Genomic DNA, 13,314 nt, shown 5'->3' on the forward strand with positions numbered 1-13,314 from the left:
TTTTCTTTCCAAGGGGGAGAATCCAAGAAGTGATACTTTTTACATTCCTCCAATTTGTTTGGCCTCCCTATTTATGGAAAATATATTTATAGCAGTTTCATTGCTAAATTCCTTAACATCAGTAGGAGGAAGGCCTTATCAAAAGAGCACAGGCTGGCGTATGTCAAAAGGAGGAAGTGATGATGAATAGTTACAAAATGCTTCTTAAACAGTTACAGCATATCCCCCCTCCATCATAAGGTTTTTGCCAAGAATTTTTTTCTTAAATCAAAATGGTCCTAAAGTGAAATTTGCACATCAGTTCAATCCTGACTAGCAGGCTAGCTAGCAATATATATATAACTGTATCCTGATAAAATGTTCAGAAAAAAAAAATAAAACAGAGACTCAATGTAGTTAATTTAAGCACAGGAATTTTCACAGTAGTTGGTCTTGTTAAATAACTTTTATGCTTTCCCTTCCACCTAAATTTAAAAACTCATGTCCCAAAAGCCAATATTTCAAAGTATCTCCTGAAGTAATTAGCCACAGGGCATTTATTTAATGTGATTCCCACTGCCTTTGGAAAATGAATTTTACAATAACTTTTAGAATGTATACTTACCACAGTTAAAACTTTATCCTCCATTTCCGCTACAAAGCAATCCTAAAGAAGGGATGGAGAAAATGAATACTAAGTACAAGAGTTAAAAACATTCAGAACTGTTGGCCTAGCTTTCTAGATATTTTCTGCAGCTCAAGACGGTCCCTGACACACCCGTCAGCCTGCACAGTCCTGCAGGACTGGGATGGGAATGAGAGGGCAGAGTGGGAACAGAGCTGACGTTTGCACCTTCCGAAGGTCCTGCTCTCCCCTGACCTAAGGAGTTCTTATCCAAGGAACCCATTTGGCCAATTACTTAATTTGAAAACTTACAAAAATAACTGAACTGAAATCCACCTACTCTCCAGACTGTCCAGAGAGTAGTAAGTCAGAAGTCCAAGTCAAGAAACCTGACGACGGCTCCCAATGTGTCCCCAGGAACAGATAGCAGTGGGCCAACAAGCTGGCAGTCTTTAGCTCTGGGCCTGCCTATAAGAATAGCTTTCAAATAAGGGCTTGAGTAAACTCAGCCACAAAAGTTTATTTTAAGCACCACTGAGATTAAATCAGATATTTCAGTCCTTGATAGATGAAAAGGGTTCAACAAAACATTCATTAACACACTGCCAAAAAAGTGGTCTTGAGGTATGCTATTGATGACATGAAATAAAGGGCTGGAATGCAAAGCATTATTTATTCAGCTTAAGAACAAAAGGCTTGGAACACTGTATGAACTGGGTTAGCTGATTATAGGAATCACCATTGTCCTGTCTAAAAGCTGCCAAAGTGAAACTGCCAATGTGAAACTTTCACAGTTAACCTTCTAGAACTCATCTGTAGCAAAGGATTTCAACCTATACTGCAGAATGCATGCAGAAAAAAAAAATCAATACAACTAGATTCTATAGAGTTTATTCAGCCCTATTAACTATAATCCCAAGTTAGGACAATCTTAAAGATAATGCTAATTCTTTTATGTACATGACAAAATGTTAATCAACTGTGTTGGAATTGTCAGGTGAAGATTTTTCACGTCAATCAAAAAGTCATTTTTAGGTCACTTTTTACTACTTCTGAAGGAGGAAGATGCCTACCAGTTTCTACTCTATATGATTTAATAATCAGACTTTTATTGTCTTCTTACATTTGTTTAAAATTTTTTCTACTAGATAAAAATGTAGGAAACAATAATAATGACTGCTCCTAAAATTTATACTGAGTCTCAGGAAAAGAGCAGCCTAGACAGAAAAGACTTAAAAAAAATAAATTTAGAAATGTATTTTTACATGTGTGAATTTGATATTATCTTAAACTACAAGAGCGGCTTCTGTAAATAGGAATAATTATAGCTCCAAATGTGCTTTTCCAATTCTATCTTGTAGATAAAACTAAACTGTCAACTACCATTATGGCTCATCCCCTATTAATACTGTCTGGCAGACTTGTTAAACACATTTCAACCTTAGAAACACAGTATACATATGTGATCGTGTGCTAGAAATAAAACTAATACTTTATCTTTGTGTCTATAATCTTTCACTACAAATTCCTTTTTTTTTTTTTTTTAGACAAGGTCTCACTCTCGCCCAAGTGGGAATGCAATGGTGCAATCTCAGCTCACCGGCAGCCTTGACCTCCTGGGCTCAAGTGATCCTCCCGCCTCAGCTTCCCAAGCAACTGGGACCACAGGTGCACGACGCCACACCTGGCTAATTTTTGTATTCTTTGTAGAGACGGGATTTCACCATGTTGCCCAGGCTGATCTTGAATTCCTAGACTCAAGCCATCCACCCGCCTCAGCCTCCCAAAATGCTAGGATTACAGGCATTGGTCACCACACCCGGCCCACAAATCTCTAAATTAATACAAGCACTGTCACTTCAGGGAGACCATCACCTAGAGGCAGAGACCAACTCTCAATACACCAGAGCCCAAGAACAAGGTAGACCTGTGACCGCAAGGTTCCTACAACTTGATTCCTTGAGGGATCCAAGAGGTCACCAAGAATATCGGTTCCCTGCAGTGGTGACTGCGGTGGTGATGGAGACAGCAGCACAAGAAGCTTCCCGCCTCCCAAATTGTTCCAGTTTGCGTGTGAAAGGACTCCCTCTCACCTCCCGCCACTGTGAACGTGGTTCCCACTCCCATTCCTGCCGAGAGGAAGCAGCTGCAGGCATGACTTCACATTGTTTTTTGGCATGAAGGCAATGGAATGGAAAAATGAGTGCAAAACCAAGTCACCGACCCTCCCAGGCTGGACAGTGAGCTGAGCTTCTCACAGCCCTAGGTCACCTGGCAGCAGAGGCCCAGCCTGGGTGGGACTCAGCAACCCCCTGCCTCTCCTCCTATTCTGCCTTCTCAGGAACTGAGCAGCCTTGTGCAGTAGGTTTAACTTCTCTGAGCCTTAGCTTCCTTCTTTCTAAAATGGGGTGATAACAAAGCCTACCTCTGAGATTTGCTGAGAATTCGGTGTGATGGCACGCGTCAAGCGTGGATGCACAATGGCATGTGTCAAGCGTGGATGCACACCTGCTGAGAATTCGGTGTGATGGCATGTGTCAAGCGTGGATATACACCTGAGACACAGTCAGCACTCAGCAGCAGTCTTTTCCTCTTCTGCTTCCATGGCTTGCTTTCTTTTCGTGTATGTGACACAGGGTCTCACTCTGTCACCCAGGCTGCAGTGCAGTGGCATGAACATGGCTCACTGCAGCCTCCGCCTCCCAAGCTCAAGCAATCCTCCCACCTCAGCCTCCCAAGCAGCTGGGACTATAGGCACACACCACCACGCTTGGCTAACTCCTTAATTTTTTTTTTTTAATATAGAGGTCTCACTATATTGCCCAGGCAGGTCTCAAGCAATCCTCCCAACTTGGCCTCCCAAAGTGCTGGGATTAAAGGCCTGAGCCATTGAGCCTGGCAGGCTTGTTTTCTTTCCATTCAGTTTTCTCGGGGACAAATATTGCTCATTTTCCTAATTCTCTTTTTTGTTGTTGTTAAGATACTATCTTGTTATGTTGCCCAGGCTGGTCTCAAACTCCTGGGCTCAAGAGATCTTCCCATCTCAGCCTCTAGTAGCTGGGCCTCCAGGTGTGCACCAACACATCTGGCGTCATTTTCCTATTTCTTTCCAGACTGAAACTCAGCACCTGCCAGTGCCATTGTGTCTCTCTTGCCGTCTCTATTTCAGTTTTCACGGCATCACGACATGAGGAGACTACATTGGAAATACAGATCTCAATCCCTTCCCACCTTGGGGTCCTTCATCTCAAATTACAGCCTCAACACTGAATGGGAAGATCTATCCTTGTACTTGGTGTAGGACTACAGCTGAAAAAATGTTAAGAAATGAAGAGATTTCTTAAAAGAAATGTACAGTTTCCTTGCAGGAGAAAAGAAGCAGCAATATGTATCCTTCAAATTAGAGGACTCATAAATTATTATTGGAAGGAAGGATGCAGAGATGGATGGAAGGAAGGATGTCACCGCAAGAAGAAGAAGGGGGGACGGCAAGATGTAGAAGAGAGATGGGACAAGCAAATGTCTCTTCACAGACAGGGACACCAAGAATAAAGGCTCAGGCAGAACATGTTCTTTGTCACTGGAAAGAGATACAACTTTTATTCCTCCAATTCCCCAGTTAAAAGGAATAAATGGTAAAGACAGATGTCTTCCCAAAGAGTCAACAGATCTTCTGTCAAGCAGCTGCAAGAGAATGTGAAGTCCCCTGGCACGTTCAGTCTCATTGCTACCATCACAACGCAGATGGGGTAAGCCACACAACTCATTCATCAAGTTTGTAATTTCTAATTTGTGTGTATCTGAGCGCACAGATGCACAAACATCACCATTTGCCAAAGCACCTATGTTCTTTTTTTTTTTTTTTTGAGATGGAGTTTCAGTCTTTCACCCAGGCTGAAGTGAAGTGGCGCAATCTTGGCTGACTGCAACCTCCGCCTCCCAGGTTCAAGTGATTCTCCTGCCTTAGCCTCCCAAGTAGCTGGGATATATAGGTGTCCGCCACCATGCCCTGGGTGATTTTTGTATTTTTAGTACAGATGGGGTTTCGCCATGTTTGCCAGACTAGTCTCGAACTCCTGACCTCAGGTGATCTACCCGCCCTGGCCTCCCAAAGTTCAGGGATTATAGGCGTGAGTCACCACTCCCAGCTATGTTCTTCAATTACTACAGAACATGTGCTTGTCAAGAGCGCTTGTCAAGAAACATATTTTTCAATCTAAGTTCAGAAAATGATATCCTGATATATATTTACATATCAGTCTTACTCCTTCAAAACTGTTCAAATTTAAAACAAAAAAAATCAGAGAATAAGGGCAGTATATTTGTCCAGTTCTTCTCTTTAAACTATCAAATTTGATTCCAGAAAACAAGTACAAGGCAAGATTTTTGTATTTCCTGCCACAGTCTACTCCTTCTGAAGCAGGCACTGTGCTTTTCACGTGTTGTATCTCGATCTCCTGACCTCGTGATCCACCCGCCTCGGCCTCCCAAAGTTCTGGGATTACAGGCATGAGCCACCGCACCCGGCCCACATCTTATATCTCATTTAATCTTCATAACAATCTTTTGGAGTAGGTATTATTTTTCAAGTATTTTATATTATTTATCCGTATCTAATTTTACATAAATGTGGTCATATACATGATTTTTATAAATAAAATTTTTTGTTCTCTTTTTTTGCCTTGGCTCCTACATTCCCTCCCTCTCTCTCCCCCTGCCAGAGTAAACACAACTTTTTTTCCAAATTATCCACTGTATTTACATATTACTTTGTATACAAGTTTGTATAGGATGCGTGTTTTATATATACACACACAAACACACACACACGCGTGCATTTTAGGTATTTATGGTAACCATTTATCCTCACACCACACTTTTTTTTGGCCTTTTTTCTTTTTTAACTCAACATTAACTTGTAGAAATCCCACCAAATTATCTGGTAAGGTAAATATTTGTATTCCCATTCTGTAAATGAGAAAATTGAGGTTCAAAAATTATAAGTGACTTGTCCAAGGCCCCAGGGCTAATGAATGGTAGAGGTAGGATTTGAACCTATAGGTGTCTCTCTGTGAAGAATACGCTCTTAACCACTAGACTAACCTCCCTCAGTGAGCACCACAGGAAAAAGAGAAACAGAAAATGAACGCGGAAACAAACAAAACTAATACCTCTTGTGTCCCTTGAGTTCTGATAAAAGTCAAATTCTCAGCAGCCTATCTGTCCAAAGCATTATTTCATTCATATAACACACATTTAAAAAGCACCATTCATCATGTCCCAGGCATTCTTAGGCCCCAATAAGCTGGGCAGGCGCAATGAAGATGCTCACAGCTACCTTTCTGATGTGACCAGGACATGTACCTCCTATGGGAAGATTTTTTTATTTAATCATCAGTTCATAATGAACGACCCCTCTCTACAATTACCAGGAAAAGTAGCACTTGAGATGATGCATAAGCCCATCCCATCAGACAAGCACAGACTTCTCCTGGCTGAATTACTCAAGTGTCACCTTCTCAAGCAGGCGACTCTAGGCACGTATCTCAAACTGTACTCCCTTCACTCCTTCCTGTGCGCCTTCCCTCCCTAGCATTGCTCTACCTTTATATAACCATATATATTCATATATAAAAGTCTGCTTATCTATCCATTTTCTCTCTCCCAGAGACTGTACGCTCCAGAAGGTCAGGGACTTTTTATCTGTTTATTCACTCTGGTATCCCAGGGCAGCAGACACAGAATAAGTGCTAAATAAAAATGTATTGAAAGAAGTGTCCAAATACCTCGGAAGCCAACATCAACTTGCTCAGGCAGAAGTTCACCCTGTGAAACAAACATGACCCCCTCTGCCTTCACTTTCATCCCTTTCTCTCCTCTCCCTACATTGCAGTGGGGACAGCCTGAATCAGCCACACAGTTGAGGACCCTTCACAATAAAACACAAATGTACCAACAAGCAAAACTTTCCCATTTGCTAATCACAATATTTAACTTTTTCGTTTAATTGATCGCTAGTAAACTCTGTTAAAAATCAAAACAGGGCCAGGTGCAGTGGCTTTTGCCTGTAATCTCAGTGCTTTGGGAGGTAGAGGCAGGGGAATTACTCGAGGCCAGGAGTTTGAGACCAGCCTGGGTAACATAGCAAGACTCTGTCTCTACAAAAAAATTAAAAATTAGCTGGGCATGGTAGCATGCACCTGCAGTCCCAGCTATCCAGGAGGCTAAAGTGGAAGGATTGCTTGAGCAAGGAGGTCGAGGCTGCAGTGAGCCATGATTACACCCCTGCACTTCAACCTAAGCAACAGAGTGAGACCCTGTCTCTCAAAAATAAAACAAAATAAAAATATGAGGAAAATATTACGGGAAGAGGGAAGCAAGAGAGAAAATGGACACTCAAGGTAGGTATCAGGGAAATGCCTTCAACCACAAATGCCATGCCTTCATGGCTGTATGACTAATGCATCACAACTGGTATCAGACTCTTTTTTGTCAAAATTACTTTATGCACCAGAAAAAAGAGCAAAAACTCAGAAGCTACTTTACTTGCTCTGAGTACCTTTCTAAGATCACGACCTCAAAAATCCATGTGCCTTGAGAACAATGGCTGCTCAGGACTAGAGCAAACAACTGCCACGTGCAGAGACAAAGTTCACAATTCACATTCCAGAAACAACCAGAAAACGCACGGCTTTTCAGAATTGCATCTCTGTTATGGCATGGTCAGGACAGAAGGGAGGATGTTCTTTATGTTTTGCCAAATCAGCAGTAGAAACAAATGTGGAAACAGAATTTTAGAACCAAGTGGGACGTGAAAAAACAACAAGCTCTTCCTTACATTTCATAGCCTCAATTCAATTCAAAAATATTTTACAAGCATCTGCTGCATGCCAAGTAACAGGACAGAAGGTAGTCCTAAGAGCTGATGGTCCAAGAAGAAATTTTTTTTTAAATTAAGATCACAGAAGCTCAATCAGTTACAGACTGGCTAATATAAAACTTCCTGAGCCTTTACTAAGATACCTAGGTCTAGGCAATGAGCCATGAGTGAAATTGACATGTGTCACTTGCAGTCCAGAACATCAGTCAGTGTGAGGACCTTCATGGTTTTTATCTTTCTGCCTTGGGGACAGGCAACATGACATACTAGTGATTCTGTCAACCTATGTCCTGTATACATCTTGAAATGAGGAGTCAGAGGTGATTGCCCTCTACCCCTGACCCATTTGGATGTAAATAATCAAGGAATAAACTGCTAAGGTTTGAGGTTTGGGGGTTGTTTGTTACTGTACCACAACCTAGCCCATCCTGACTGGTAAATCCAACAAGAGGCCAAAATGAAAAGAAAATTAAGAAGCAGATATAGTAAAGTACTCAGAACAAAGACTATCATGCAACTTAGTTACTCCAGAATTTTCATTAAAAAAAAAAAATTAAGTGCTCTAACATTTTAGGGGAAGTACAGGAACTATTAGTTTGACTATTTTAAAACACACAAAAAAAGGTAATCTTTAATTCAAAGGCCACTGGTCAGTTTTCAGAGAAACCATCTTTACAATGATCTAATTTAAAGCCTTTCATCTCTTCCCAGTTCTGATGGGAAAAAAACTGAGGTGGGGAGAGGAGAGTAGTACTTCATACTGCATAAAAATCCTTTCAAGAAGAGGAAAAGCAAAAAAAAAATAGAAAGTGAAAATGACATACTACTGACCTTCTGGACTGTAGTGGTCAGGTCCAAGCAAAGCTGGATAATTTTGTTCTTCGTGACTGAGAAATCAGTGATCCCTGTAAACGGAGCCCTAGAAGGTAACAACAATCCTCTTAAAAAGGGGTAGGGAGAATCCACTGGGATCCCACTGTATGTTGGTAAGCATAGCTACCCCATGGGCTACTCTAAATTCCTTTTTGTTTTGTTTTGTTTGAGACTGTGTCTCACTCTGTCGCCCAGGCTGGAGTGCAGTGGGATGATCTTGGCTCACTGCAATCTACGCCTCCCAGGTTCAAGCAACTCTCCTGCTTCAGCCTCCCGAGTAGCTGGGATTACAACAGGCATGTGCCACCAAGCCCAGCTAAATTTTGTATTAAATTAGTTTTTATTTAACTGTTTTCTCTCAAGTGACACATAAAATAGGAATCTGAATAGAAAGAGAGAAGGAATAGATTAAAAAAAAAAACAAAAATAAAAATGACAGTTAACATCCCTTCTGAAGTCAACTAACAGCTTTCATACCAATCAAATCCTCAACCATTAACGTTTAATCTCAGTAAAACACAACCTTTAGCACAGTTGCACTCTTCTCTAAGCTGAGGTTAATTTGTTCCTGCTATTAACCTTTTAAGTTAACTGGCAAAGGAATCCTAAAATCTACCACTGATTGAGGACTCCTTAAGAGCCGGTAAAAATGATATGAAAAGAACAATGGTTCCTTTTCCTAAGACAAAGTACAGCTTCCATGCAGCTTGGACTCTATCTACTCTTGCAGGGCAGTAAAAGGCACATCTCCAACTTACCGGTCCAGCCACGCCAGCAGGGCCTTGGCAGCGCCGATGAGCTCCACCACAGAGGTCAGGAACTCATTGGGGGCCTTGCGGGAGGTGTTGCCATCGTAAGCGGGACTTTTCCGTCGGCTACTTATGTAATTCTGTAAATTGTGGGAAGATGCTCTCAGTTTCAGAACCAAGTTCTTCATATTATCAGTTTCGAGGCCATAATTCTGTCGAAAATAAAATCAAAGAGAAAAATTCAAAACAATGCACAATATTCGACAGGGCGCGGTGGCTCACGCCTGTAATCCTAGCACTTTGGGAGGCCGAAGTGGGCGGATCACGAGGTCAGGAGATCGAGGCCATCCTGGCTAACACGGTGAAACCCCGTCTCTACTAAAAACACAAAAAATTAGCCGGGCGTGGTGGCGGGCGCCTGTAGTCCCAGCTACTCGGGAGGCTGAGGCAGGAGAATGGCGTGAACCCGGGAGGCGGAGCTTGCAGTGAGCCGAGATGGCGCCACGGCTCTCCAGCCTGGGCAACAGAGGGAGACTCTGTTTCAAAATAAAAACAAAACAATAAACAAACACCAATATTCAAACTCTCTGATAACTCAAAAGCCCAGTTAGTCACTTGAAAAAACCTTACAACAACCACAAAACCCTATGTGATCTATCCCCAGCCCACTTCACTCATCCCACCCATATCAGCCTTCTCTCTGCTCCTTCCACAGCCACCCGGGCCTCAGGGACTTTGTTCTTGATAGTTCCTCTTCCCCAACTGCGCCTCCTACAAATATTGTCGTAGACAGCTCATTATTTATTTATTTATTTTATTTTATTTTTTGAGACGGAGTCTCACTGTGTCACCCAGGCTGGAGTACAGTGGTGCCATCTCAGCTCACTGCAACCTCTTCTTCCTAGGTTCACAGGTTCAAGCGATTCTCCTGCCTCAGCCTCCTGAATAGCTGGGATTACAGGCGCGCGCCACCATGCCGGGCTAATTTTTGTATTTTTAGTAGAGACTGGGTTTCACCGTGTTGCCCAGGCTGGTCTCGAACTTGTGAGCTCAGGCACAATGCCCCCCTCGGCCTCTCAAAGTACTGGGATTACAGGCGTGAGCCACCGCGCCTGGCCGACGGCTCATTCTTATCACTCAGGTGCTGGCCCAAATGTCCCCTCCCCTGCAAGGCTTCCCTGACCACTTAATCTAGAACAAGGTTTCTCAACTTCAGCGCTACTGACATTTGGGGCCAGATAACGCTTGTGGGGTGGGGGTCCCTGTGTCTTACAGGATGTTTATCAGCATCCCTGCTCTCTACCCATCAGATGGCAGTAGTACCTCCTCCCCCGGTGTGACAACCAAAAATCGCCCTGTGTCCCCTGGTGGCAGAATCGCCCCTTCGATTCACTCTCTAGCCCATCACCCACTTCTGCCCCATCTGAAGCACCGTGTTTGCGGCCTTCTTCCTCCACTGGGATGTGAGGGCTGCAGAAGCAGGGCTCTGTGAGTATGCCCACTACGGTATTTCCAGCACAGTGGACAATCATATAGTCATGGAATACATGGATTTCCACCAGGCGAGACACTCACACACAAAAAAACACAGCAGCACTAACTAAACACCAATTCACTAAGCGTGATCTCCTGAGCTTGAAGATATGGCTCCTGTTTGTACTCCAAGCTACTCAAGAGGCTGAGGTAGGAGGATCGCTTGAGCCCAGGAGGTCGAGGCTGCAGTGAGCTATGATCGTGCCACTGTACTCCAGCCTGAGTGACAGAGAGAGACCCTGTCTCAATCAATCAATAAAATTAATTTCTTGCTCTTGTGCTTCTAACCTGTGTTCTTTTTGAACAATGTTCAGCTTATGTGGGTGCTTCAAAAAAATCAATTTCATGAGATAATACTGTCCTAGACTCCTTTTCAGAGAAAAGAGCCAATCCCAGGAAACAACATGTAAATCTGCAACATTAGAGGTGGGGGTATACATTTCTGTATTCAGTTGCCTCTGTATGTCCTAAATTGTTTTATCATTTTTAAAAAAACATGACGATATTTCCTGAGATACATTATGCCGTCTCAATAGCATCCCAAGGCAAGAATCTGGTACCATTTAAAAACTGAAACTAACAGAATACTTAACATTATTGAACACTTTATGCCAGGAACTGGACTCAGTGTTTGACATGTATTAATCTCAGGAAAACAGCCCGTGAAGGTAGAAATGTTTTTATCTCTAATTTACCAGTAAGGAAACTGGCATGAAAACAGTAAATAAATTCTCCAAAGTTACAAAGCTCATCAGCGGTAGTGCTGAGCTTTTGACCAAGGCAATCTGCATCTAGGGCACAAGCTTTTGATTTCTCTGCTGTGTATGTCCCCTTCCATACAACCTGCCCAAAAAAGGGCCACGTGATAAGACAGATGACAAGATGGACATTAGACAAGAATAAGGAAAACTGTCCAGTGATCCTGGATCCAGCACAAGCTGAATAGCTATTCAGCTTCTCAAAATTCTACACATCCCCTCTGAAGTGGAGAAACTTTTTTTTTTTTTTTTTTGAAACGGAGTTTCACTCTGTCACCAGGCTGGAGTGCAGTGGCGTGATCTCGGCTCACTGCAACCTCTGACTCCCTGGTTCAAGCAATTCTCCTGCCTCAGCCTCCCAAGTAGCTGCGATTACAGGCAAGTGCCACCATGCTCAGTTAATTTTTGAATTTTTTAGTAGAGACAGGGTTTCACCATGTTGGCCAGGGTGGTCTCAATCTCCTGACCTCATGATCCGCCCACCTTGGCCTCCCAAAGTGCTCGGATTACAGGCATGAACCACTGCACCCGGCTGTGGAGAAACTTCTTTCAGCTGGCTTTGGCATGTGGGCCAGAGAGAGGCAAGTCACGTGTCAAAATCAAGATACATAAAGCATAAATATACTCGGAAGTAGGTAAGAAACTTTTTTTTTTTTTTTGCAAGATGAACAATGGTAAGTTAAAAACAACAACAAAAGGCTTTGACTTTAACAAAACAATTCTAATTTTAAATAGATTTTACTTGAAGTTTAAATTTATGTTACCTCCTAGTAAAACAAAAAATAATATTTAAAAAATTAGAAATTTTGAAAGAAGCAAAAATTAGCTGAAAATGTTCTCTTCCAAGCTTTTGAAAAAAACTGAATTTCAAAATATAAGTGAATATTCTATATTAGCAGTATTTTTCTATCTAAATGTGATATTCATTTTTTGTTATTTTCTAGAGACTAAAATATAATAATATTGTCCTTCAATAGAGAGACAAAAATAAGATGGATTTGCATCATAGCTTTTTAAATTCAAAGAATCAAAGACTCACAATTGAATGGATAAAGAGGCCACAAGACAGAGCTTGTTTTGAAGGACTTGTAACTATGATTAAAGGGAAAGGCCCCCTCATTCAGTCAGTTACTCAGCCTGCCAACTTACATGAAGAGTTTTGAACTAAAAGCAGGAAAGTCAGCTTTCAATAATCAATGTCACCATAAATTACTTGGAACTTTTATTACCATATACATAACGTTTACTTATTGAACTCAAAGAGGATTAAGAGCATTTTATTGTTGCAAGAAACTTTAAACCTCAATCTTCTAAAAACATACCACTTTTAATACTGAAATAAAGGGGTAGAGTGGCTTCTTATAACTGGTTCTCTTCATTTTCCACTCAGTTTGCTCTTTTTTTTCCCCAAAACAAATAATGGACCTAGAAAGATGAATAAATATAGCTAGAATAGAATTTTTAAAAGAAGGAAGGAGGAGAAGAAGAAAGGAAAGTTCCTTCCCTTCGACCCCATTCCACATTAAAGAGAGAACAAGAAACTGATTATAGTAGCTCTAAAGAACCTCTACTGTAGAAGCATAATCAGGAAAGGATTATTGACTTAAGTGCCCCATAAAGACCGAAAATAAATAATTTCTCAGACCAGATTAATTATTTTCACCAGTCTTTTCCCCAAAACTTGTCTCCTTCAGAAACTGCTTTGAGATAAGGCATCAAAAAGATACAAATTAAGTAACACAATGAGTTTCTGAAAATCTGTTCACCTACTAAAACCCTTCCACTGAGATCTCACTTCCTAGGGTTCACCATCCGGGATCCTTTCCTGATCTGGCTAGAGAAACCATACACTAAATGGGAGAAAAGGAAAGCAAAAAGTCTTAAAATTATACACATTTAGCTAAGGACAAACCTTAC

At 41.7% G+C, this 13,314-nt stretch overlaps 1 protein-coding gene across 4 annotated transcripts in view; it reads right to left on the reverse strand.

The window, feature by feature from the left end:
• Window positions 1–13,314, reverse strand: part of CNKSR3 (CNKSR family member 3) — a 104,458-nt gene that overhangs the window by 27,286 nt on the left and 63,858 nt on the right. For all 4 annotated transcript variants that reach the window (XM_019029777.4, XM_031012190.3, XM_055391077.2 and 1 more), the window contains exons 3-5: window positions 9,116–9,318; window positions 8,316–8,403; window positions 605–646 (exon numbers count right to left, since the gene is read on the reverse strand). In XM_019029777.4, coding sequence (XP_018885322.2) covers window positions 605–646; window positions 8,316–8,403; window positions 9,116–9,318 — 333 coding nt within the window. The remainder of the gene's footprint in view (window positions 1–604; window positions 647–8,315; window positions 8,404–9,115; window positions 9,319–13,314) is intronic.

The sequence above is a fragment of the Gorilla gorilla genome, chromosome 5 (genome assembly GCF_029281585.2).
Source record: "Gorilla gorilla gorilla isolate KB3781 chromosome 5, NHGRI_mGorGor1-v2.1_pri, whole genome shotgun sequence".
Classification (NCBI taxonomy): Eukaryota; Metazoa; Chordata; class Mammalia; order Primates; family Hominidae; genus Gorilla; species Gorilla gorilla.